Source organism: Myxocyprinus asiaticus, chromosome 45, assembly GCF_019703515.2.
Source record: "Myxocyprinus asiaticus isolate MX2 ecotype Aquarium Trade chromosome 45, UBuf_Myxa_2, whole genome shotgun sequence".
Classification (NCBI taxonomy): Eukaryota; Metazoa; Chordata; class Actinopteri; order Cypriniformes; family Catostomidae; genus Myxocyprinus; species Myxocyprinus asiaticus.
In genome coordinates this window covers 21,940,371-21,967,950 of record NC_059388.1, presented here as the reverse complement: position 1 = coordinate 21,967,950, position 27,580 = coordinate 21,940,371, and the positions used below count along the sequence as shown (strand labels likewise).

The following is a 27,580-nucleotide window of genomic DNA, read 5'->3' as shown; positions in this document are numbered from 1 at the left end:
AATTCACCCAGAAATTAAAATTCTTTCATTATTTTTTCACCCTCACATTTTTCACTCTGGGAGTGAAGCTCATCTGGGGAACAGCAGCTCTCCACAAACTCTCACCTGCAGCTCCACACAACAGCTGTCAATCACCTGCCTTGGTGAGAACAACAATATCTGAGCATTTTCATCAATAGTCATTAATGTACATGTGCAATTACCTTTTTCTCTCTCTGTATATCTGATCTCAGGTCATGGGTCCATCAGGTTGGTGGGTTCTGGAGGAGACTGTGCAGGGAGGCTGGAGGTTTTTCACAACGGCTCATGGGGGACAGTGTGTGATGACTCCTGGGATATTAAAGATGCCCATGTGGTGTGCAGACAGCTGCAGTGTGGAGCGGCCCTCAGTAACCAGCAGGTACCAGCCTGGTTTGGTCCTGGAACAGGACCCATATGGCTGGATGAGGTGAACTGTGAGGGGAATGAGACGTCCCTGTGGAACTGCTCTTCTCAGGTCTGGGGAAAACATGACTGTACACACATGGAGGATGTAGAAGTCGTGTGCTCAGGTAAACAGAACACTGATGTTTTCATTTTCTTTTTCATTTATTTTTTATACAACATAAAACGAAGCTTGTATTAGCAAGTTATTTGGGTGACTATTTTAGGTTTAGCTCCAAGTTCAGAGCTAAGGTTTAAAAGTAAGTATTTTTTTCCAACTAGACTTCAAGGAGATCAGACTAACTTATGGCTGTAAAGGGAATGTGAAGGTTTTCTACAATGGATCGTGGGGTAATGTATGCTGGAACAAGATGGACAGAGACACAGCGACTCTGATCCGTCAAGAGCTGAACTGTGGAAAATCTGGTGTTGTGTTTTATTCTGCACCAAGTGTAAAATCAGCTCATAACTGGCTCAGTAATGTGAAATGTCTACGACATGACTCTAATCTCTGACAGTGTCCATCTTCACCCTGGGGACAGAATGAATGCGATGATATGAAGTGGCCAAAATTTCCTGCTCTGGTAAAATTATTTATAATTATTTGAGATGGTCTCAGTGGTCATGATTCTATAAATATGATTTTTTTTATAATTTTTTTTTACGTGTAATTTGGGAATTAAATTTTATAATGATAAAATCTCAGAGAAGGAGAGTAATGATTCTCCTTGCAGTCATCTGACATGTTCTACCTCACAATCGCCTCACCAGAGACAGTGTTCAAGTAAGTGTTTTCTTTTGACAACAAATATGTTAAACAAGATAGCTAAATATTTATTACTGTAAGCCTGTGTTTTCTAAATGTATTTTTAATTTTGCACTTGAACCCTGAATTATTTGTATTCAGAATACATTTTAAGTTAATTACGTTTTAGGATTTCTAGGGTCAGTTTCAGTGTGTTTGTATTGTTTGTAAATGGTGTGATTAAGTGCTGGTTGATGTGTGTGATTCAGAACATGTTCCTCTGAGACTGAGTGGAGGGAAGGGCCGGTGCTCTGGAAGACTGGAGGTGTATCATAACACTGTGTGGGGTTCAGTCTGTGTTGATCAGTGGGACATCAGGGATGCTCAGGTGGTCTGCAGGCAGCTGGGTTGTGGAGCAGCACTGAGTGCTGATGGGAATGCAGCCTTTGGTGCTGGTGAAGGTGTTGTGTGGCTGAACAGAGTCGAGTGCAGAGGGAATGAGATTCACCTGTGGGACTGTTCTCTCTCCCTGAATAACCACACTGACTGCTCACACAAAGAGGACGCTGGACTCACCTGTGCCTGCCTCCCTTTAGAAAAGCTGTTGTAAATCTTACTGAAAGAAGTTACTTTATTTTACCATTTAGAGAAAAGGACAACAACACCCCCTCCCCCCGCCCAACAACTTTTTGGTCCAGTTTCTATGTAAAAAAAGTTATGACAATTTTTGCATCAGTGGGTCCCGTTGTCATGACTAGCAGTCAATATTAATGTCTTTTTTCAAAACAAAATTTGAAATTGAGCTGAAAAATGAAATCAATAAGGCGGTGTGTTATGATGTGGTGTATAGGTTTGGTGGGCAGCTCTGAGCTAGAAAGTTTTCCACAGTAAAACCGAGGAAGCTTATAAGAAGATTGATCAAACATTCACAAACAGAGACAATCGCTTCACTGTGAAGGGTGAGCCTTATTAATGTTATTTCAAGCTTTAAGTATGTACCATTTTTATTTGTGCAGATCACTGCCACTTCATCATTTAAATAATGGGGCAAATCAATGTTACAGTTCTGACCCACAGCAGATTTAAAGAGGTTATCATTGCTTCAAATCAAAATCCAATTCTGAAACCTTAAAGTCAGTTTTCCCCATCAATGTCATGCTTGAGAAGTGTGTAATTCTTTGTGGCTTTATGGCCTTTTGACATGTTTAATCTGTCGATGAGAGTCTATTTAACAGTTGAAGTTTATCTATTATTAGTCCTGTTGAACCTCCTGTTTCAAGCCACAGAATTCCTCACAGAAGACCACACAGCTAAGTGCATGTTTATACTGCAGGTGTGTGTGTTTGTGTGCATGTGTACTTAGCTATAGTTTGGGGAAAAATTTGTACCCAAAAATGAGCTAAATCGGACAAAAAACATTCCTTTGAGGACATTTTAAGATGTCCTCAACAACTCTGAATTAATTTTTAAAAGATGATTATTAATGGATATGACAAGTTAGTAGGTTGGACTATATCTGCTTACACTGCTGTTGCTGTTGCTGCTGCTGCAGAGCAATTACAAAGACTTGTTACTGCTAAGACATATACAGACATGCTGCTACTACAAGCATGCAATACATGCTGCTGTGGCTGAAACAAAACATGCATTAGATCCCCAGGAAGCAGATCTAGGCAGGTGGTGCTGGGGAGGAGGTGGGTAAATGCAAAGAAAACTCTCATACACTCTTAAGGCCAATTCACACTGCCTCAACAAACTCTAACAAACACCAACATTATAAAATTGGCTGTTGGATTTAGAATGTTAAGACGCATAGGCGTTATTAGATAGTTTTAGGAGGGCTTCAGCCCCCCTAAAGTTCATCTCAGCCCCCCTAAAAATATGTGACTTTGCAATCAGCACTCAAGTGTTTTAAACAGCTGCACTTGTTTGAAGCGAGAGGTGCTTTGGGAGGTTTTTCCACCTGTAAAGACTGATTGTAGCATGAGCCAATAGCATTAGAGCGTGGGCTGTGAAGGACCATATCATTGGTTTGACCCACTGAAAGAATTCGTCCCATTTACTATTTTAATTCATGAACGAGCAATGACAGAGTTGAAGAGTGAAGGAGAGGAGGCATGTTGCTCGTTTTGTTTCGTAATCTTGTTTAACAAGGAGAGAAAGGGGCTGGATTAATTAAGAGTAAATGTGATTGATGACATTACAATGACATCGGGACATAATTAAACCTGTAATTACTTTTAGGCTATGTTTTCTTTTTTGTATACCTTGATGGTCACGCATAAAAGCGGTTCACAAAATGATGTACTTTGTTGTTATTTGCAGGGAAAATGCTATAACTGATAAAGTCTCTTAGTAGACATGCTAATTTTAATTAAGTATAATTAGACTTGTATTGGTTGTGAACGTCTCTGTGCTTTATCAGTGGTTTAATGACCCAAAACACATAAAAGATGTTCATTTGTTGCCACCTACAGGTGTAAAAGTGTGATTTACAAAAAACTTTTTACTAAACGAATAAGTGAACAAACCTGAACTAATCTTTATATATACACTGAATGTTTATATAAATTACATATTTATAACATACAGAGAAACATCATCTGGAGCTAATTCACTCTACTAATAAACAACCAAGCAAAATATGACATTTACTGTAATAATAGGTTTTTCTGGTGTTTGGTAGAACTTTTATCTATAGAAGTTGCGAAATTATTGATTTTCTATAATAAACACAATTTTCTTTTAATTTGTTAATAAATGGAAAATAAATAACAAATAATTTGAATGGCTCTTTATAACTTTATAAGTGTTTGTGTCTTGGGGGGAGGGCGTGGTCATGTGTCTGTCTGTGGGAGAGGGAAAGCGGTAAGGCTAGTCACCTGGGCTGTAATTACTCTTGTTAATAACTCACGGTGTTCAGATGGCCTGCAGACCACCTGAACACCTGTCTCTCACTATAGTGATGGTGGAGGGAGACCTGGGGCACGTTCAGCCCCGATAAAACGTAGCAAAACATTTATTAAAACGGAAATGGTGGTGCGTTGAACACCCTGTTGTGTTACGCAAGCGTTGCAACTATGGCAGCAGAGAAGACCATTCTTTGCATTCTTTTCGAAGAATTTTCTGAGCCTGATGAATTCAGTTTAAATACATGTTTATTGCTACAAAATACGCTCGATGTTACAGTCACTGCCCTTGCCGTCCAGAATAGCAGAGAACATCCCAATCGAGTGAAGGGATATGTGGAATCTGTGGTTCCTAATTATGGTGATCCAACATTTGGCTCGCATTTCAGGATGACAAGGCAAACATTTCTTCTAATGTCTTCAATTGTTGCATACACCAAGCTGCAGTGGACACATTTGTAAAGGACTTTAGTTTAGATTCATTGTGTGCACTGCCTTTTTATTATGGCGGGGTTTATATACACGTTGATGCTGATTGGGTAACACCTCTGGCACACCCACCAAACGAGAGAAAAAGTATCTCAAAGCCCATTGCACACCGTTTCGAGGAAACATGTCATTCAACCCGGAAACCATAGCAAAATGGTGCACACCGTTTTGAGATTGAACATGCCCCTGATAAGGCATGCCAGAGTGTCAGAGTGGGAGAGAGAGTGTTAGAGTAACTACAGCCCAGGTGTCGAGCCATACCACTTTCCCTCTCACGCAGACAGACACATGACCATGCCCCCCATGCCACAGTGTTTAATATAGAAAATGACAATTTTGTCAATGTATGCTGTATATCTTGAATGACGTAAACACAGTAAAAAAAATAATAATAATAAAAAAAAATTATTATGCTAAAGAGTGAAATACATCATGTGCCCATAATGTCATAGTGTCACTGAAGGCTTAGCCCCCCTAAGATCAAAATACTAGAATCGCCCATGTTGAGAAGCATAACTGTCATTGTCAAATTGCCAACATAGTGAACACGCTGTCCAACAAACATGTTTGTTGGAGTTTGTTGGAGTATGTCGGGGCAGTGTGAATTGGCCTTTAGAAGAAAAGGATTTCAATTTATAAAATAACGGCTTTATATTTATAGCCCAATATTTGTAGCCCGAGTAATTCCATAAATACACAAACATTTTCAGTCATTAAACACACTATGAAGAAAACAGATTTTATTTATTTTAATCATGTCAATGTGACACTTGAGACTGCCATTCTGAAATGATGTCCAGAGACTGGATGCGTTCAGACTAGCATGACAATGCATGGAGCTAGCACATGAAAAGAGACTTGACCAAATAGAAGATTCAGGACTGATGGATTATTGTGATTGGACAACTAATAATTAACGTCAGAGAATAGCAGCCTCATACTTGCGGTCGTTTATGTAAACCAGGAGATATTAACATGATTCGACAATAAAGATTACTGTTGCCCCAAACATTGCAAATGTACAGTTCTATCTTTCTACTTTATCTGCGACCCAGCAGACAATGATCCGCAAACCACTTTTGGGTCGTGACCCTGTGGTTGAGAAACCCTGCTCTAAATTCTGCTTAATTTAATTTTTATTGGTGCAACCCACCCTTGGTTATTGTTTACTTTTACAATTTTATTTTATTTCCAGAAGAACATTTAATGGGTATGTGAATTGAATAGTTCATATAGATACTGTATCAATAAATAACACAATTCATAATGGAATAGTTATAACAATTGACTTAATAAATCCACAGGTTTGTTAAAAGTCTAAAAGTAGTAATATTGTATATCATCTAACTTTAACCATAAGTTAAAATACTAACCATAAGTAAGATTAATAAAAAAGTACAAAACTAAGTGAAAAATAAATAGACCTGAATAAAAACAAATGACCTATGAAAATCTGTATTAAAACAATTTAGTACTGGGGCACATTCATAATAAATTTGTTGCCACTTGGGGGTCTTCCTACAGCATGGTTATAGTAATACACACTGAGTGAGGTCTTTTGGATACAACAAATTAAACAAAACTTCTCTTCAGCCATCTCCATGTCATCAGTTCGATGCCGACACTCTGCTCTGCGGGGTCTTGACACCATGTGAAAGATTAGGGTGAGGATGGATGTGCTGATCCCTGTAAGTAAGAGAAACATGAAATAGACATGCTGTCAGTATTCAGAGTAATTAAAAACAGAAAGAAATTGGTATCCCTTATGGAAATCAAGAGTTCATGCAAATTCGCCACTGATAATTCAAATTAGCCTTGCAGCAAACTTGCGGCACATTGTCCATTGTTGCCAAAGGTTTGCCGGAAGTTCACCACTACCGGCGAAGAGCTGCAAACTTCTGGCAAACATTTGCTGTGAATCAAAAGCTCATTTGCATGTGAAAATAACAAGCAGCAAATTTGCTGCAAAGTTTGCGGCTAGTTTAGATTTTTGTAAGGGATCTCTCTAAATTACAGCTTAAAACTTACATGAAGAAGAGTGTTGTGTTTTACTGTATCTGTATGAAGAAATGAGTAATGCTGCAATCCAGAGCCACTGCAAACAGAAATTTATATATTTTTAGCATCATAAAAATCTTACAATACAAAATAATGAGAAATAGGGAAAAGCTATACCTTTTATGACATTGTTTATGTCATTGTTTTGTTTTTGACTTCCATTTGTCAATGCTCTGATGATGTTGATGGCCAGAACTGCAGATGTGCTCTGGGTTTAGTGATGGTCTTTGCTAAAAAACAAAAACATTCATAATGAAAAAATGCATTATTATTATATTTTTGTAAACTACAATAAAACTAAAAGCACCAAATAATCACAAGTAGAAAAATTTAAACATTTCCATGACTTCCTCTCTTTGACATTAGACATTTGATATTCCCTTTAATCAGTGTAGTGTGCTTAATTCAATGTTTGGCTGTGATGTACTCCTGGAAACTTGTTTCGTTTTTCCCATGTTTTCTATTAGGTGGAAAGAAAAGTAAATTATAACATAACATGTCATCAGGATTATGACTGAAGAGTGATTCGGTTTTATTGATTCAAGTTTGAAATTACTAACCTCTTGGCGGAGAGTATTGCAGGCCTGGACGAAACAGTTTTCTCGACTTTTCATCTTTGTGCTTGCTAAAATTTATTTTGACAAGGAGTTATGTCAAAATAAATAAAAAATAACAGAATATTAATCAACAAATTAATATATTTCTCACTTACTAGGGTAATATCGCCCTCTCAAGCTTTCAGCTCAACCGACTTTCCGTGACCGTTCAAATTTAAAATAGGATGTTCCCGCGTTTTGATCACTTGTCTTCGAGCGAGCAGCTTAAAGGAATAGTTCACCCAAAAATGAAGATTTGCTGATAATTTACTCACCCTCAGGCCATCCAAGATGTATCTGAGTTTCTTTCTTCATCAAAACAGAATTTTTAGGATTTCATTTCAGGCCTCCTCCTTTAAACAATGCAAGTGAATGTACTCCATTTTTTGACGGTCCAAAATGCATATTTAGGGTGCATCAGAATAATCCACACGACTCCAGTCGAAAAATAAAGTCCTTCTGAACCCAAACGATTGATATTTTTAGAAACAAAACAATACTTATATACTTTTTAACTACAAATGTTCGCTTCCGTACATCTCAGTGACGTGAGCTCATGAGATGGATGATGTAAGCTCGTTGGTAAGGTCACGCGTCACGTGGAGGAGGAGCCAGGAAACGTGTCATTGTTTACAAGAGGAGCAGCGCTGTACAAAATTTAATTGTCTTTGCTGTAGATTTATATATGTATAAGTATATTGTTAAAAATGGTCATTTGGCGTGTGTATCCTGGATGCTTCAACCTTCAGAAATCCAAAAGAAAAGGCACGCCGGGAAAAATATTAACTTTTCATCGATTGCCTATACATGATCATAAGCGATTGAAGCTCTGGCTTATCGCGCTGAACCTGGATATCAGTACACCCCTATATTCTCTCAAATATTGGAGGGTGTGCAGTGAACATTTTACCCCATTCAGACCATGGAAAGAAACAAAGGGTTGATATCTGAATTCATCGGCTGTGCCCGTGCTGTTTTTCCAGTGAACTCAGGTATGTGTGAAAACTTTGTCAATTGTCACGCCTCCCTCGGGCTCTGCACCTCCCTCAACGCTCCGCTTCTCATCAGCCGATTTCGAATTCACTGCACCAGCACTCAATTCACTCGCTCATCACTGCCTGCATAAATAAGTTTGTGAAGCTTCTCTTCTATGTGATATCACCTGTACCATTGATCTCACAGTGTAAATCCTGTGAATCTCAGTAAACGCTCTCGTACTTGATTTCACTAACTACAACTTGTGTGGCTTGTATTCCTGACAGTCATATATATATATATTTCTGCTAAAGAAAAAGCACAAGTAGATAATGCAGCGGCATTGCTCCGAAATAAAGGATGGTTATTTTCTGCGGTAATGTTTTTTTAAATTATTATTGTTTGGACATTTTTTATTTTTTTATTTTATTTTATATTGTTTTGAAATTGTTTTGGACTGTTTTGGTTTGTGAACGGCACTTGGTCTGTGGTCTGTGCAAGTTTCTCTTGTAAACAATGACATGCTTCCGGCCGCCTCCTTCACATGAGGTGTGACCTTACCAACAAGCTTATGTCATCCCTCTCATGATCATGCGTCACAGGGATGTATGGAAGCGAACATTTGTAGTTAAAAAGTATATAAGTATTGTTTTGTTTCTAAAAAATAATCAATCCTTTGGGTTCAGAAGAACGTATTTGTCGAGTCGTGTGGATTATTTTGATGCACCATAAATATGCATTTTGGACCGTCAAAAATGGAGTACATTCACTTGCATTGTTTAGAGGAGGAGGCCTGAAATGAAATCCTAAAAATCTTAAATTCTGTTTTGATGAAGAAAGAAACTCAGATACATTTTGGATGGCCTGAGGGTGAGTAAATTATCAGCAAATTTTCATTTTTGGGTGAACTATTCCTTTAAATGCGGTTTGGTGCTGTGTAGATAGGACCAAAAATAACCAGTGCTATACGCTCAAGTTGTTTGCTGTTTATGATAAACACAAGTTTATGCATCTGTTGTTGAATTATTAGTCAAGAATAGACTGTACCGTAGACTGTATATTGATACTGAGATAATGTCCTCTTAAAGAGAACTGTAATTTATCATTTTCTAATTAAACCCTGAGCTGAAGAAGTAAATTGTAAATTTTTTTTCTGCAGTATAAAATGCTGCAAAAGTGTTGTTGTGTATTGTCCAAAACTATTTATAAATACAATTTTAATAATGTAAATTATACATATACATACATACATACATACATACATTCAAACATACATACATACATGGGCTACATACATACTCACATTAAGCAATTGTCAGCCTAAAGAACCCTTTTGTGTAACTCTTTTTTTTTTTTTTTTTTTTTTTTTTTTTGTGTAAATCTTTGTAAATAGAACCTTTTTGGCAAAAAGGTTCTTTGGAGCTGAGTAAAGAACCCTAGGGTTCTATATAGAACCCCAAATAACCTTTTTTCTAAGAGTGTAGCTTACGAGGTGAGACCAGCAGAAACACACCGAGGTAAGGTTTATTTAAATGTTTGATGTAATTGGTAAAAGCGAGGTGACTGGCTGCCAAGATTACATGAAAGGAACCTGTCAGCTTGTGCCAGAGTTTCCTGAGTGAACTTCAGGTGAATTTGCTTTATATAAAAACAATAGAAGTCTATGGTATGTCCCCATTTAGAAAGCTGAGCAAACTGTGCACTCACCTCGTTATCATCTTGAATAAATATGGTTATTTTGGATTTTTAATTCAATTTGAGTAAAAATGTTTTAACTTTAAGCAATCCATTCAAATAATGAGTCAAGAAAGAGATGTATAAAATTTTGGTAGATACTGTTTCAGGTTTATTCGTTAAACTGGAAATGGAAAGTCAAGCTGAGCCCATTGCGATGTTGGAAACACTATTTCATGCAGTGAACGCTGGTTGTATACTGCACAAGTAGTTCATCCAAGTATTCAGTGCATACAGAAAATATAGCCAACATTCTGGTTCCAGAAGTAAAAACACCATTTATTTTCTATCAATATAAAGTAATTTTTTATAATTTATAAACGTTTAAAGACAGAACTGCTGTGAGCTCCAAGGCTGGTGTATGCTTCTGCTGAAGTCATCAGACTGTGACATACTTCAACCTTAACATTTTATAAAAATCGTGTATAATAGTGAAATTCCTGTTGAAGAACCACACATGATCCTGAAGAGAAAAGATCAAATGAGCTCTTCTATGACCATCCGCTCCCCTGACGTTATGTGAATGATTTGAGTCAATCTCAAACTACCTATATATTTGCCTATATCTCAATATATTGCAATAAAATGTAAATATATTGCCTCTATACTTATATAACTTTACATCAATTGTTTTTATATTTTTCCACTGTTTTAAATTTACATAATTTGCAATGCTTCATTAGATAGTTCCTTCATTCCCTCTCCTTGTCTGGAGTACCCTCATGCTTCAAAACGTCCACCATTGTGCCTGTACCAAAGCAATCCAAAATCACTTGCTCATCCCATCATCTCCCCCATCATCAGCAAATGCTTTGAGAGACTAATCATGTAGAGACTAATCAACATCTTCTCTGTGCTGCCTGCCTCACTGGACTCACTGCAGTTTGCTTACCGCAACAACCGCTCCACTGATGATGCCATTGCATCTACACTACACACTGCTCTCTCCCACCTGGAAAAAAGGTACAGTTATGTGAGAATGCTGTTTGTAGACTACAGCTCAGCATTCAACACCATAGTGCCCTCCCAGATTGATGAGAAACTCTGGGCTCTGGGCTTAAACAGCTTGCTGTGCAGCTGGATCCTGAACTTCCTGTCAAACAGATGCCAGGTGGTTAGAATGGGCAGCAACATCTCCTCAACACTGTAGCCCCGCAGGGCTGTGTTCTCAGCCCACTCCTGTATTCCCTGTACACACATGACTGTGTAGCAACACACAGCTCCAATGCCATTATTAAATTTGCTGATGATACGACGGTGGTAGGTCTGATCACCTACAGAGAGGAGGTGCACACTCTGACAAGCTGGTGTCAGGAGCACAACCTCTCCCTCCACGTCAGCAAGACCAAGGAGCTTGTGGTGGACTTCAGGAGAAAAGACAGAGAACACAGTCCCATCACCATCAATGGAGCACCAGTGGAGAGAGTCAGCAGCTTCAAGTTCCTCGGTGTCCACATCACAGAGGAACTCACATGGTCCATCCACACTGAGGCCATTGTGAAGAAGGCTCATCAGCACCTCTTCTTCCTGAGATGGCTGAGGAAGTTTGGAATGAACCGCCACATCCTCACACGGTTCTACACCAGCACTGTAGAGAACATCCTGACTGGCTGCATCACTGCCTGGTTTGGCAATAGCACCGCCCACAACCGCAAAGCCCTGCAAAGTGTGGTGCGAACTGCCAGACACATCATCGGAGGTGAGCTTCCCTCCCTCCAGGACATATATACCAAGCGGTGTGTGAAAAAAGCTCGGAGGATCATCAGAGACTCCAGTCACCCGAGCCATGGGCTGTTCTCACTGCTACCATCAGGCAGGCAGTATCGCAGCATCAGGACCCGCACCAGCTGACTCCATGACAACTTCTTCCCCCAAGCAATCAGACTTCTGAACTCTTGATCTCTCACGATCAATATACATCAGCACTGCACTTTATTAATCTTATTATCTCACACCGGACTGTCATAAATTATATTCTCTCTTAACAACACACTGACAACTGACTATCAACCGACAGCCTGAATGTCAATACAGTACAATACAACCTACTGTATATTTTATATATACTTTATATACTATTTTTATTGTATGTGTATTCTATATTTTGTGTAACTGTATTCTACATTGTGTGTAATGTATACTGTATATTGTATATTATTATTGTGTTGTGTAATTATGTGTATATTAGATATGTAAATTGTGTTGTGTAAATCTTATGTTTATGGTAAATTGGTATATGTCTCATCACTGTCATGACTGCTATGTTGCTCAGTACTGCACCCAAGAATTTCACCCACTGTTGCACTTGTGCTTATGGTTGTGTGACAATAAAAGTGATTTGATTTGATGAAGTTCGTGCCCTCTTTTTGTCCGTTTTGTGTTTTAAATACTTCTTTTGCTTCAATTCACAGCTTGTAATGTTGTGATTCACCTCAGAGCTGGTTGTTTTGTTTCATGTCTTAGAACTCCTTTTCTGAAGGATTTTATGAAAACCCTATGGGAAAAAAAAAAAAAAAAAAAGAAAGAATGGGAAAAATAATTCCAACACCAAGATGGCTGATGAAGTCAGCGGGCACTTTTGCACTCTATTTTCATAGTATGCACATGCTGCAGTTGAGTAGTATGTTAGTGTGCTAGGTGTAATGGGTTAGTCACACAGAACTGCACATATTATTACTTTACTGCACTCAACTGCAATAGTTTTACATTTTTTCTTTGATTGTTAAACACACATATTTTTCCAGCAATTATCTCATGGCATTATTCGGTGTAATAATTCATTTTCTATGTAATTTCATATTTGTATCAGATGGAGCTCAGGATGACTGTGATGATATGTAGAATTCAACAAAAATGTGAGAGACAGGTAGATTATCATAAACACTTTTATGTCATTTAATGATGAGTATTCTGATGTCTATCATCTTGACATATACATTTTAAGTTATTTTGTTTATTTAAATGGAATCAGTTTTAAATATTGGTACAATTACAACGTTGAATAATATGAGAAGAAATAACTAAGTGCTTCAAACTCAAAAGTGTCAAAAATGTAAAGCCACTGGTGCTCAGTGGAAAAAGAGGTGACATAACTCATAAAAAAAGAGAAAAAAGGCACTTACGTAGTCAAGATAAAAAAGCCTTTATTTAACTTTATGACATTTTTATTCAATAATATTCATTTGTTTTTGCTTTTTAACAGATTGTGATGATGTGGGAAATGTGCCAAACAAAGAGGAAGGGACTGTATGACTCAATGGCCACACCCATTGCCTCTGTTTGTGAAATATTACAGTTACTGGACCTGGGATGAGTTTGTGAGAAATATTTTGATACAAAAGCATCAGTGTCTCATGTTTTTGTTATTGCAAAGCTTTCATACAGAATGTTACATGCTTATTTAAATTTGTATTTAGTTTATTGTTTAGTTTAATTTTTATTTGTAACTTATATTAATGTAAAACAAAAAAGTTCCCCCACATAGAAAAGCAGTCATCAGTTCAGTCCTATCATGTATTCCTGTGTGTCTACTCTATTCACCTTATGCGCCAGAAAAACTAGTGCGCAGACATCTTGAAAATGTTGTCTTTGAACTTCCGGTCTAGCGTTTTCTATATAGATATCTATAGTGTTGATGTCAAAGTGTAATTAGCTAACGAAGTGGATTTACAGGTTATAGAGTTGCAAAAAGATATCATGAGTATTTTAAAGTTTTTAACTGGGAGAGGGGAAGGGGTGACACTATAATCGTACACACACACATACTGTACATGTGAAAATTTTAGTTTTATTTTATATTCACTTTACAGCAGTTTAAATCACATTTAAGCCTTTTAAAAATGTGGGGTGACAAATAAATTTTAAAAAGTACAAATGTAATTTCCTTTAATGTTATGTACTTTAAATAAGACGAGCTGTCACTGCTTGAAATTTCATGTCAACTACATATTTTAATAAAAATGCTTCTGACCTACCCTGGTGTGATTATTCTGTCAACCTTAATTTCTTTTTTGTTCATTTTGTAAAAACTTTACAACTATTGGCCAAGTGCCATGAACATGAAATAGTCCCTGATGTCAGTTCCTTCAAAACATGTCTGACCCATGTGAAAATCATTGATATCCTACTGCCATCTCATTTCATTGTCTAAAATGGTCTTAAAATTGATATATGTGAAAGCATCTTAACATCTAATAATCCATGTGTTATCTTACCCTGTTCTGACCGTTTAACATTTGCAAATCTCATTAAGTATTGCCATTTTGCAAGTGTGATAAAATCATCCATAATACATACCAAAGGCATGCCGATTCTGGTCTTCTTCATTTTATGTTTTATAAATATTAGTGTTATGAAATAAAATGTTACCATTAGAGTAGAGAAAACCTCTTAAAGCTCATATTGGAAAGATAAGGAAAACTCAAAAGCAATATGTGGAATAAAACACAAGATTATGTGCGTTCCAGATAATGGTTTATTAAAACAAGGCCTTGGCACCCTGGACAAATGAAAACAGCCTCCATATTTGCTTGAATCACACATTGTCAGTGGTACCAGTCACAGCTGCTCTCATATTCAATATGAAAAAGACAATGAAATAGACATCACATGAGTATGCATCAGTGTTCATTTTACTTTTTCTTGATGGCCTATATTTGTCCCCCTGGAACTTATTTCCAAAGGCCTTGTGAGAGCATTTTTTCTTTTACTAACCCCATAACTTCTAGGATAATGCATTTTTATCACTTTTCATAAGAAAATATCAAATTAATACACATTTTAACGCTGTAAGGTCAACTGAAATGATAAATGTATTCATACATTAACAATACACTCAAGTGTCCACTCATTGTCTCCAAACATCCTGCATAAACAGGTATAGTTTATGTCTTCTGTGAAAACAATGGCAAATCAATGTGTATTTTATGTTACTGGTGATGATGACATTCCTGATTCTTGTAGTAGCTGCTGGTCTGTCTTCCTGCATCAATGCAAGATTTGAACAGCTTCTGCATCCTGCAAAATAAGAATGTGTCATCAGAACAAGAACAACACATATCAACATTTTATGCATTCAGTATTGATCATAATAACTACATATTTGGCACACAAATGCCATACATGAATTGATATCTAATGGTACATTGTGTGAAAGGCAGTCATACACTGAAGAACTGCATTGCTTCTCATTGCATGAAAAAAAAAAATGGTCATGTCTCCATATTAAGTGTGAACATTTTACAAACAAAGATAAGCCTACATTTACAAAGTAATATTGCCAAAAGGTGTTAAGACTTTTTTCAGATGATGTATATTGAGTTTTTTACTTATTTCTTTTTCTACCAGAAATTTTTGCCTTGCATATTTCCATGTGATGCCCTTTACACATTTGCTGTTAATAAACACATTTTTGAGGAGAATATTATACAAATTACAACATTTTGCAATAATTCCCAACAGTTATAACAAGATACAACAGAAGAACACAATGAAGAACAGAAATAGCTGTGGTTTAGTTGTTTATGCCTAATCTGAGTAACATGGCTGTAATCATTCAGACAAATCTGCTCAAAACGTACAGACTAATCAAAACCACAAATTACAAACTATAAAACTGTTCCAAAAATGAGAACAATTGTAGTTTAGGCTTAACTTAGACACTGAAATTTACAGTTTCAAAATAATCCATCAGAGGTGTTCATGTTGAGATGTGAGGAGCATGGACTGACATTTTTCGGTTCTACACGCATGTTGAGGAAACTCATGAATATTCAAGTGAGCTCTGACAAGTGAAACCAAATATCTCTGAAACACAAGTAGATACAAGTAGGTATAGATGCAGGCCAGAGATCTTCAAATGGGGGCAGAATCTCCAAAAGAGGGCAGGATTACTCCAGAAGGGGGTTGCGCCAACTTCAAAAGGGGGCATCACTTCCACTCATGGTTAAGGTCAGGGAGAGGGTTAGGGGCTTCCTATCAGTGTTGTCAAGTTGGGGAATTCGTCACCAAATTGAGTGATTTTCTCATAGTTGCTGCAACTTTTAATGATGTTTTCTGACAAGGAGCTATTTTGGCTATTTTTAAATATACTTGCCGTTTTTTTTTTTTTTTTTTTTTTTTTTTGCGATTTTGGGCAATTAATTATTAAACACACACACAAAGTCAGGCTATGTGTTAAGAAGTCAGATCTAACAAAATGTGCATTGACCACTAAGCATACTGCGAGTGCAAAACCCTTTTCCGATCAAAAGCACATGCATATGGACTCATTTGCAACACTAGGAATGTGTCTGTTGCCAAAACTGAATGCCCCTTACATTGCTAAATATGGATCAATTAATTTACCACTTAGAAGATTTATGTAAAGCTGTTTTATGGCTGCTGCTGTAAAATACACTTTGTCGGTGAACTTGTTTTGTGCCCATTTTGATATTTTTTTTTAATAATATACACATACATACGTAGGCCCATATACAGGTGCATCTCAATAAATTAGAATGTTGTGGAAAAGTTCATTTATTTCAGTAATTCAACTCAAATTGTGAAACTCGTGTATTAAATAAATTCAATGCACACAGACTGAAGTAGTTTAAGTCTTTGGTTCTTTTAATTGTGATGATTTTGGCTCACATTTAACAAAAACCCACCAATTCACTATCTCAAAAAATTAGAATACATCATAAGACCAATAAAAAAAAACATTTTTAGTGAATTATTGGCCTTCTGGAAGGTATGTTCATTTAATGTATATGTACTCAATACTTGGTAGGGGCTCATTTTGCTTTAATTACTGCCTCAATTCGGCGTGGCATGGAGGTGATCATTTTGTGGCACTGCTGAGGTGGTATGGAAGCCCAGGTTTCTTTGACAGTGGCCTTCAGCTCATCTGCATTTTTTGGTCTCTTGTTTCTCATTTTCCTCTTGACAATACCCCATAGATTCTCTATGGGGTTCAGGTCTGGTGAGTTTGCTGGCCAGTCAAGCACACCAACACCATGGTCATTTAACCAACTTTTGGTGCTTTTGGCAGTGTGGGCAGGTGCCAAATCCTGGCAGGTGAAATCAGCATCTTTAAAAAGCTGGTCAGCAGAAGGAAGCATGAAGTGCTCCAAAATTTCTTGGTAAATGGGTGCAGTGACTTTGGTTTTCAAAAAACACAATGGACCAACACCAGCAGATGACATTGCACCCCAAATCATCACAGAATGTGGAAACTTAACACTGGACTTCAAGAAACTTGGGCTATGAGCTTCTCCACCCTTCCTCCAGACTCTAGGACCTTGGTTTCCAAATGAAATACAAAACTTGCTCTCATCTGAAAAGAGGACTTTGGACCACTGGGCAACAGTCCAGTTCTTCTTTTCCTTAGCCCAGGTAAGACGCCTCTGACGTTGTCTGTGGTTCAGGAGTGGCTTAACAAGAGGAATACGACAACTGTAGCCAAATTCCCTGACACATCTGTGTGTGGTGGCTCTTGATGCCTTGACCCCAGCCTCAGTCCATTCCTTGTGAAGTTCTTGAATCGATTTTGCTTGACAATCCTCATAAGGCTGCGGTTCTCTCGGTTGGTTGTGCATCTTTTTCTTCCACACTTTTTCCTTCCACTCAACTTTCTGTTAACATGCTTGGATACAGCACTCTGTGAACAGCCAGCTTCTTTGGCAATGAATGTTTGTGGCTTACCCTCCTTGTGAAGGGTGTCAATGATTGTCTTCTGGACAACTGTCAGATCAGCAGTCTTCCCCATGATGGTGTAGCCTAGTGAACCAAACTGAGAGACCATTTTGAAGGCTCAGGAAACCTTTGCAGGTGTTTTGAGTTGATTAGCTGATTGGCATGTCACCATATTCTAATTTTTTGAGATAGTGAATTGGTGGGTTTTTGTTAAATGTGAGCCAAAATCATCACAATTAAAAGAACCAAAGACTTAAACTACTTCAGTCTGTGTGCATTGAATTTATTTAATACACGAGTTTCACAATTTGAGTTGAATTACTGAAATAAATGAACTTTTCCACGACATTCTAATTTATTGAGATGCACCTGTATATAAAGGAGAAGGGTATAGCTGCAGGTATAGCTCCAAATCACGATTAAAGATACAGGCAGCCCCTAATGGTGTAACCCCGCCCTCTTCTGGAGATTCCGCCCCCATTGGGAGGTCTCCGGCATGCATCTATTCCTACATAATATATAATGAGTTTTCTTATTTAGCGACTTTTGTAAAAAAAAAAAAAAAAAAAAAAATACTTTCGAGGGTAGAGTTTGGCAACACTGCTCCCTATATCTTTGCTGGCAGTTTGGAACTCCTGCCCCTTTTTGGAGATATGCCTGCAGCTATACCCGTCTCAGTAAGTACGAGGCTGAATCCAGCTCCTTTTTCACCAGACGTTTTTTCGCTGAAATGTTCTGCCCACTTTATGAGACACAAGGCGCTTGATAGCTCCATGTAGGTTTAGCTGCAGGCGGAGACCTCCAAATAGAGGGAATCTCCAAAAGAGGTCGGAGTAACACTGCAGGTTAAGAGACAATACACTGAAGGGCCGAGCGCTGTAGAGGGGCGGCCTGAATATGTTGAATACACCTGTTAAATAACACCTGTCCAATTCCACTCCCACACGTGCATTGCCCTCCAGTGGTGACAGACCAAGAACACATCAAACATTCATCTGCAATTGCATGGGCTAGAGCAGTGGTTTTCAACCTTTTTGACTCCAATGACCACAACTGTCCAAACTAGATGTGTCTGATTAAAATAATTAATCATGGATAATTTTTTATTCTAGAAGTTTCAGATAGAGTCTGTTGATCATTCGTGGGCATACATCTTAAAGTATTTTTTTAGCATTTTAATAAAGTTGGAATATTTTAATTATTTTAATATTTATTATTTTAAATTAATTTTAAGTCATCTTGAGGCCCCCTAGTGGGTCCAGGCCCCCTGGTTGAGAACCACTGGGCTAGAGGACGGAACGGCGAGGAAACGAGGGTTGAGAAGCACCATGTGACTCTTTAAAATATGGCACAGCATTCTGCAATAAAGTTTGAAGAGACAACATCAACAAAGAAAAAAGTAAATGTGTAGGCCTGTGTTGTTTAATCTCACCTTTTTATGTTACAGTGGGCTCAGCAACATTTCTCTTTCTCAAGACATCCCTTAGATTTTCAATTTCTTCCATTCTTGTACATGCTAGAATGCAATTTAAGCCATCACCCAAATAACAAGCTTGATTATCAGTATTATGTTTGAATAACTGAAAGTATCCTGGAATATTCTATATTAGAACTTAGACTAACTTTTACTGTCATCTTCAGATTGAAACTAGTATTACCCTTGTAAATACATTTGCCTTTCATACAGTATGGAACAAAGTTTGATCATGTTTTCTCTATTGCTCTTTTGATTAAACAAACAAACAAACAAGATATATATATATATATATATATATATATATATATATATATATATATATATATATATATATATATATATATTATCTCATTCTTGTGTATTCATGCTGTATAGTCATATGCTGTGCTCTTGGTATGTGTATTCACGGAACAACCAAGATTAAGTTTTTTAATGTATATATATTTACATTGCATTGCATTATTTACAGTGATGTTATTAAATGTGAGAAAATTATTTGTTTTTGAGTGTAAAATCAAAGTTTGAAGTAAGCTGTTATCAGTGTCTGTATCTCAGCAGGTGTTCTGATGCTACATATAAACTGCAGTGTTTCCCATAAAATGTGTGACTTCATCTTCCCTCTGGCATGTGTGTGCACCCTCAGTGAAGTGTCTCTGTAAGGTGGAGGAGGAGTCCTTTTCATCAGTGCTGATGTTTTATATATATATGGTGAAAATCAAAAATGCCTCCTCTGATTTGTCACTGAAGTTGTTTGGTGGTTGTGTTGTTCCGGTGCCCCGGCCTCGGGGGTGTAGTAACACTCCTGTCTCTCTCTCCCCCGGCTCTACCCATTCTTCCTCTCAGGTGGGTGTGCTCTTGACAGTGCATATTTTGGATCTGGATCAGGACCAGTCTGGATGAGTGTTGTATTATGTACTGGATCCAAGTTGACACTAAAGAAATGTGGATCAACAGGATTTGGTAAACCTTTATGTGAACACAAAGATAATGCTGGAGTCATTTGCTCAGGTAAAAGAGATACAGTAGATGTTTCGATAGATGAATGATTTTTTTTTCGGCTCTTTGAAAGGAAATTCGAACTGTCCGGTCATGGATCAATTGTTCAAACAAATTTGTCCTGTGTGAACAACTTTATTACCTATTGAAAATGTCCAATTGTCACAAAGACAATGTGAGGGGTAAATCTAATTTGACACATGTCATGCTTTTATTATGGTTTTTTTTTTTTTTTTTTTTAGATATTTTACTCTTTTCATATGATTAAAAAATTATATGTTGTAAATGTTGTATATGTTGTACAAATGTAATGTTGTATTACATATATTCTGAAACATGCCAGTCTGAATCTTTTTTTATCTGTTTTGTTTTATAAAATACACAGAGCACAAAGAATCCAGACTTGTTGATGGGCTCAGTTGTGTTCTGGGAGATTAGAGATACTTCATGAGAAGACGTGGGTTTCAGTGTGTGATGCTGCCTTTGACCAGCAGGATGCAGAGGTTGTGTGTAGAGAGCTGGACTGTGGGGCTCCTGTACAGGTGCTGGGAGCAGCTGCTTTTGGCAAAGGAGAGGGACAGATGTGGACAGAAGAGATTCAGTGTAGAGGCAACGAATCTCAGATTCAATTCTGTCCAACATCACCATCAAATGAAAACAACTGTTCACATGAAAACAACGTTGGACTGGTGTGTGCAGGTAGGAGTTACAACAAAAAATAAACAGAGCAGATTATTATTTAATTTAATAGTAACATTTCAGTCTTCATTCACTCTTTCTCTCTCTTTTTCTTTCTCTGACATTGACAGACATAATGAATGTGAGGTTGGTTGGTGGTAACAGTCCCTGTGCTGGTAGAGTGGAGGTTCTTCATAGAGGACAGTGGGGAACAGTGTGTGATCAAGGCTGGGATATGGCTGATGCTGCAGTGGTGTGTAGAGAGCTGGACTGTGGAGAACCTGTAGATGCTTTGAGTGAAGCTCATTTTGGACCAGGATCAGGACCAATCTGGATGAATAATTCAATGTGTACTGGATCAGAGTCCACACTGAAAAACTGTGGATTAGTAGAATGACCTTATGACTGTGATCATAGTAAAGATGCTGGAGTCTTTTGCGCAGGTAAGCTCAAAATTTCATCTTATCACATAAACTGTATTCAAACTCTGTTTTTAAAATGTTCCATGCTATTTTACAGGTGTCAGGCAGGCTCGCTGCTCTGGGAGATTAGAGGTACTTGATGGAAACACGTGGGTTTCAGTGTGTGATGCTGCCTTTGACCAGCAGGATGCAGAGGTTGTGTGTGTGTGTAGAGAGCTGGACTGTGGGGCTCCTGTACAGGTGATGGGAGCAGCTGCTTTTGGCAAAGGAGAGGGTCAGATGTGGACAGAAGAGATTCAGTGTAGAGGCAACGAATCTCAGATTCACCTCTGTCCAAATCATCTTCACTCGAAAACAACTGCTCCCATGAAAATGATGAGGGGCTTCTGTGCGCTGGTAAGAATTAAATTAATACGTGAGTAATGTCTTGTAAATATGTCTGAAAACCCTCCTTTTTTCTCTCATTGTATTTCCTTCTTATTTAGACCCAAAAAATGTGAGACTGGTTAATGGTAACAGTCCCTGTGCTGGTAGAGTGGAGGTTCTTCATAGAGGAAAGTGGGGAACAGTGTGCGATGGAGGTTGGAATATGACTGAAGCTGCAGTGGTGTGTAGAGAACTGGACTGTGGGGAGCCTGTAGATGCTTTGGGTGATGCTCATTTTGGAACGGGATCAGGACCAATCTGGATGGCTAATTTATTATGTACTGGATCAGTCTACACTAAAGAACTGTCAATCAGAAGGATGGAATTTACCTATCTGTCCTCACAACTTTGATGCTGGGGTCATCTGTTCAGGTGAATAATACTAATAATACTATTGTGTCAGATTCACTATGAAATCAAGTCTTGTTTCAATTATTTGAGAATATACAGTATACTGTATTTAAGATAAATCCATTTTGTCACACATTTAGAACCTTTAAAAAAAAAAAAAAAAAAATACAATAAAAATTAGCTCACCGTGTGTTTTTGTCTACTGTGTACATTTTTTCTTTCATATAAACAGGCCACAAACGTTCCAGACTTGCTGCTGGGTCTCATCTGTGCTCTGGGAGATTAGAGATACTTCATGAGAACACGTGGGTTTCAGTGTGTGATGCTGCCTTTGACCAGCAGGATGCAGAGGTTGTGTGTAGAGAGCTGGACTGTGGGGCTCCTGTACAGGTGCTGGGAGCAGCTGCTTTTGGCAAAGGAGAGGGTCAGATGTGGACAGAAAGATTCAGTGTAGAGGCAACGAATCTCAGATTTCATCCTGTTCAGTATCTTCACACAAATATAATTGTACCAGTGTTAGCAACGCGGGACTAATGTGTTCTGTTTAAGTATCAATGTCCCTTTTTATTTATTTTTTGACACATTATAATCTTCCATGACAAATGAGTTGTTGCATTATGTGTACATACAGTTTTATACTGCTTTATTCTTGTTACTACTGTTACTTGTTACTCTCTGATCTGTGGTTAGGTTACACAGCGCTCAGTCTGGTAAACGGCACAGATTCCTGTTCTGGAAGAGTGGAGCGTCAATATTTCAATGAGTGGGGAACAGTATGTGATGGATGTATGGATATGAGAGCTGCCAGTGTCTTCTGTAGACAGCTGAATTGTGGGATTGCTGTGTCTGTTGTGGGAGCAGACTGGTTTGGAGAGGGAAGTGGTGAAATCTGGACTGATGTGTTTGATTGTCTGGGGAATGAAACACAACTCACAATGTCCCATCTCTTCATGGAGTCAAGATGAACATTCTCATAGACAAGATGTTGGAGTCATCTGCTCTAGTACGCACACTTCACACTATAAATCATGATATTAACGGGGTAATTCACCCAGAAATTATTCATTCATCATTATTTTTTCACCCTCACGTTGTTCCAAACTTGTGTGACATTCTTATTTCTGTGGAATGCAAATGGAGATGTTTGGAAGAATTTTGCTTAAATCATCATTTACTTTCATAGGTTTGGAACAACATTTAGGTGAGAAAAAGGTTACATAATTTTCACAGTTTTGGGTGACTATTTTTTTTTTTATTCATAGTACACTTTTCATAGATAAATACTGAATGACAAATATATGCTCTTCATATGTACATTTAAGATGAAAAACTCAAATATGTAGACACTGTGGTCTTAAAGTACAGTATTTTGTACAGTAGTACAGAACTATGATACTAAATTATAGTTGTATGAATAGTACTATCAATATTTAAATGTCACATCAATCCCTCAGATTCATCTCTGGCTCTTCATGATGGGCGAGTGCGGTTGTCTGGAGAGAGAGAGTGTGAGGGGGAGGTGGAAGTTTACATCCATCAGGTCTGGAGGAGAGTCCTGCTGGACTCCTGGAGTCTCAATGAATCCTCTGTGGTCTGCAGACAGCTGGGCTGTGGCTCTGTGCTGAACTTCTACGGCTCCTCTTCATCCAGTCCTGAACACAGTCATGAGTGTGTGATGGGCTTCCAGTGTTCTGGGAGTGAAGCTCATCTGGGGAACTGCAGCTCTCCACAAACTCTCAACTGCAGCTCCACACAACAGCTGTCAATCACCTGCCTTGGTGAGGACAACAATATCTGGCCATTTTCATCAATAGTCATTAATGTGCATGTGCAATTACCTTTTTCTCTCTCTGTATATCTAATCTCAGTTCGTGGGTCCATCAGGCTGGTGGGTTTTGGAGGAGACTGTGCAGGGAGGCTGGAGGTTTTTCACAGCGGCTCATGGGGAACAGTGTGTGATGACTCCTGGGATATTAAAGATGCTCATGTGGTGTGCAGACAGCTGCAGTATGGAGTGGCCCTCAGTAACCAGCAGGTACCAGCCTGGTTTGGTCCTGGTTCTGGACCCATATGGCTGGATGAGGTGAACTGTGCGAGGAATGATACGTCCCTGTTGAACTGCTCTTCTCCTGTCTGGGAAAACATGACTGTAAACACATGGAGGATGTAGGAGCCATGTGCCCAGGTAATAATAATTATTGTTTTTCAGTAACTGTGTGAGAGAAAGGACCCCAGGCGCTTAGAAGGCTATAGTTCTCACTCTGGGGTGTCGGTCAGAAAGCAGACAGGAGGCAAGAATCAGTTCAAATACTTTACTGAATGTTTGTTCAACAGCACAGACATACATTAGACTGCAGTGATGTCACATTGGCATAGTTCAGGCACATAATGGTTGCAGCTCAGCTTATATTGATGTGTATAGTGGGTTTTTAGGAGTATATATGTGGCTGCAATAAATAAACAATAATAGATGTTACATGTATAAAGAAACCTTATTTATAGACTCTTATAAGTTTAACATCATGCCTGGCTCCATATAAACAACATGAACAGAAAAGTTATAAATTATAAATCACCATTCTTCTAAATATAAATGCATATAAAACAAATAATGGAATATCAGTTTCTGTATTACAATAACATATAAATCATACAGAAATAACTTAAATAATCATTTCACAATGCTATTAATTGTCTGTAAATGATACTGGAGTGTGCATGACTCAGCATATATCTTGATTAGATTAATGAACAAAATACTCAATTATTCTAATCAAACTTAAGCGAAAACGGAACAATTGAACTCACTTGTCGTGAATGGACTCACGCAGTTATTAATAAACACCATAAACACCAAGCTGCGACTTCTCGAGCACTCTTCACTCACAGAGTGCAACTGTTAATTACGTGCACATTTCTCAGTCTCCTGCACAATAATTTGAGCTTTATAGTTTCTTATACAGTATGTGTGATTCATGTTAACTTCGGATTTGCGTTATGCAAACAGTGATTGGATGAGAGCCGATGTTAAAGATGCATTCAGTAAAGTTTTTGAAAATGTCATCTTAGACTTACACTGACACCTAGCGAATTGGATGCAGCATCATTCAAACACAATAGTTTTCAGTTGTCTGTTTCATTGTAGAAATTCGAAATTCACAGTCATCCAGGATTAATTCAATACCTGAGTAAAATTGTCTAATAATAGGGCGGTTACTGAAATTAAGCGAACAGTATTCAGCTGTTAATGTGATTCTAAAATGGCAGCTCCCATAAGGAGACCCTCTCCATGTAGAATAAAACAGCTTTTATAAGGTTACTGATTTCACTGAAGTCTTCATCTCATGCGAGTGCTTAGGATTTTATACGTGTTTCAAAATTACAATAAAAAAAAAAAAAGTAAAACTTTTAAAATGAGGTAAAAATTACTGAGTGCACCTTTAATTCAACTCATTTTGAGAATTGTGATGTGACTGATACCTCTCCATAATGTTCTCCTGGTGGTGATTGTCTTCTCTTGATACATTTATCTGGTTTTGATAATCCTTCTTGATATCATCAACTTGTTTTTGGTATTTTGTGTGTAAAACTATTTATCAGATCCCTATCCTATGTATGGATTTTTTTCTGATGTTTATTTAACAACATTTGCTGATGATTTATTAGTCAATAATTAGCCCCTCGATATTTGACATCTTTCACAAAGATGATTTACGTAGTGATGGTTTAGAATGTGATGGTATAAGTTGTGTCTGAATTGCAGAAGAGAACACTGATGAAATTTATCATGGTGAGAGTTGCATACATGATGACATCACTAATGAACAGAAAATAGGTTTGTTTTTTCAATTAAATAAATGGACAAAACTCAAAGATGATTTATATGACAGTATTGGTTTAGAATGTGATATTTCTGAATTGCAGAAGAGAACACCAATTAAACTTACAGTCATGAATGTGTCAGGACGGTGTTACTTCCATCCTTAACATTTCAAAGACGGCGATTCATAAGAACATGATCAAGCAGCAGACATTGGGGACAACAAAGCTACAGACTGGCAGAGGGCGAAAACGACTCTCCACTGACTGGGATGACCGCCAACTCATTCGAATGTCACTCAACAACTGTAGGATGACATCAAGTGACCTATAAAAAGAATGGCAAACGGCAGCTGGGGTGAAGTGCATGGCGAGGACGATTCAAAATAGGCTCCTAGGGGCAGGGCTGAAGTCGTGCAAAGCTAGAAAAAAGCCCTTCATCACTGAGAAGCAAAGGAGAGCCAGACTGAGGTTTGCAAAATACCATATGGATTGGACCGTAGAGGACTAGAGTAAGGTCATCTTCTCAGGTTAGTCCAATTTTCAGCTTTGCCCAACACCTGGTCATCTAATTGTTAGACGGAGACCTGGAGAGGCCAACAAGCCACAGTGTCTCGCACCCACTGTGAATTTTGGTGGTGGATCAGTGATGATTTGGGGATGCTTCAGCAAGGCTGGAATCGGGTTATCCTGGAAGAAAACTAGCTTCCTTCTGCTCTGACAATGTTCCCCAACTCTGAGGATTGGTATTTCCAGCAGGACAATGCTCCATGCCACACAGCTAGGTCAATCAAGGTGTGGATGGAGGAGCACCAGATCAAGACCCTGTCATGGCCAGCCCAATCTCCAGACCTGAACCCCACTGAAAACCTCTAAAATGAGATCAAGTGGAAGATGGATGGCCACAAGCCTGCTTGAATTTTTGCACCAGGAGTGACATAAAGTCACCCAACAGCAATGTGAAAGACTGGAAGAGAGCATGCCAAAACGCATGAAAGCTTTGATTGGTTATTTCACCAAATATTGATCTCTGAACTCTTCCTAAGTTGAAACATTAGTATTGTGTTGTTTAAAAATGAATATGAACTTCGCACTATTAAAGGTCTGAAAACACTGCATCTTTTTTGTTATTTTGACCAGTTGTCTTTTTCTCCAAATAAATGCTCTAAATGACAATATTGTATTTGGAATTTGGGGGAAATGTTATCAGTAGTTTATAGAATAAAACAAAAATTTTCATTTTACTCAAACATATACCTATAAATAGGAAATTCAGAGAAACTGATCATTTTGCAGTGGTCTGTTAATATATATATATATATATATATATATATATATATATATATATATATATATATATTATAAACACACACACACATAAATTATGTTACAATATTACATATTATAGTATAGTTACTAATAGACTACAAATCTGGCACTAACACAGTCTTCTGTAATACAACATGGTTTTATTTTTATCTAAATCAACCAAAGTGTTCAAGAATTTCTAAACTGTATTTTTTTTTTTTTTTTTTTTTTTTTTATAGGAAAGGGGCCAAAATATACAGTCAGGGGGCAAAATATACCTTGCTATTTACTGTGTGTAATTTATGTTGTAGAACAAAACGTGAAAATCTATTCAAATTATGTTCATCAAAGTTTTTATTATTATTATTATTATTATTATTACTCATAAATCAAACTGCTTTTATAAGACAAATTCGAAATTACAGATCGAACATCTTAAAAATCTTGGTCTGTTGCTGTCACCCTCTGGAAGAAAGTAACACAGCTGATGTTACAAACCT

At 37.7% G+C, this 27,580-nt stretch overlaps 1 protein-coding gene across 1 annotated transcript in view; it reads left to right on the top strand.

Annotated features, from left to right (window-relative positions):
* Positions 1-27,580, top strand: part of LOC127434937 (scavenger receptor cysteine-rich type 1 protein M130-like) — a 56,188-nt gene that overhangs the window by 12,354 nt on the left and 16,254 nt on the right. The window contains 10 exon segments of the mRNA XM_051687986.1: positions 234-316; positions 364-551; positions 1,438-1,623; positions 20,515-20,775; positions 20,886-21,285; positions 21,287-21,516; positions 21,519-21,572; positions 21,662-21,887; positions 21,889-21,974; positions 22,186-22,343. Coding sequence (XP_051543946.1) covers positions 234-316; positions 364-551; positions 1,438-1,623; positions 20,515-20,775; positions 20,886-21,285; positions 21,287-21,516; positions 21,519-21,572; positions 21,662-21,887; positions 21,889-21,974; positions 22,186-22,343 — 1,872 coding nt within the window.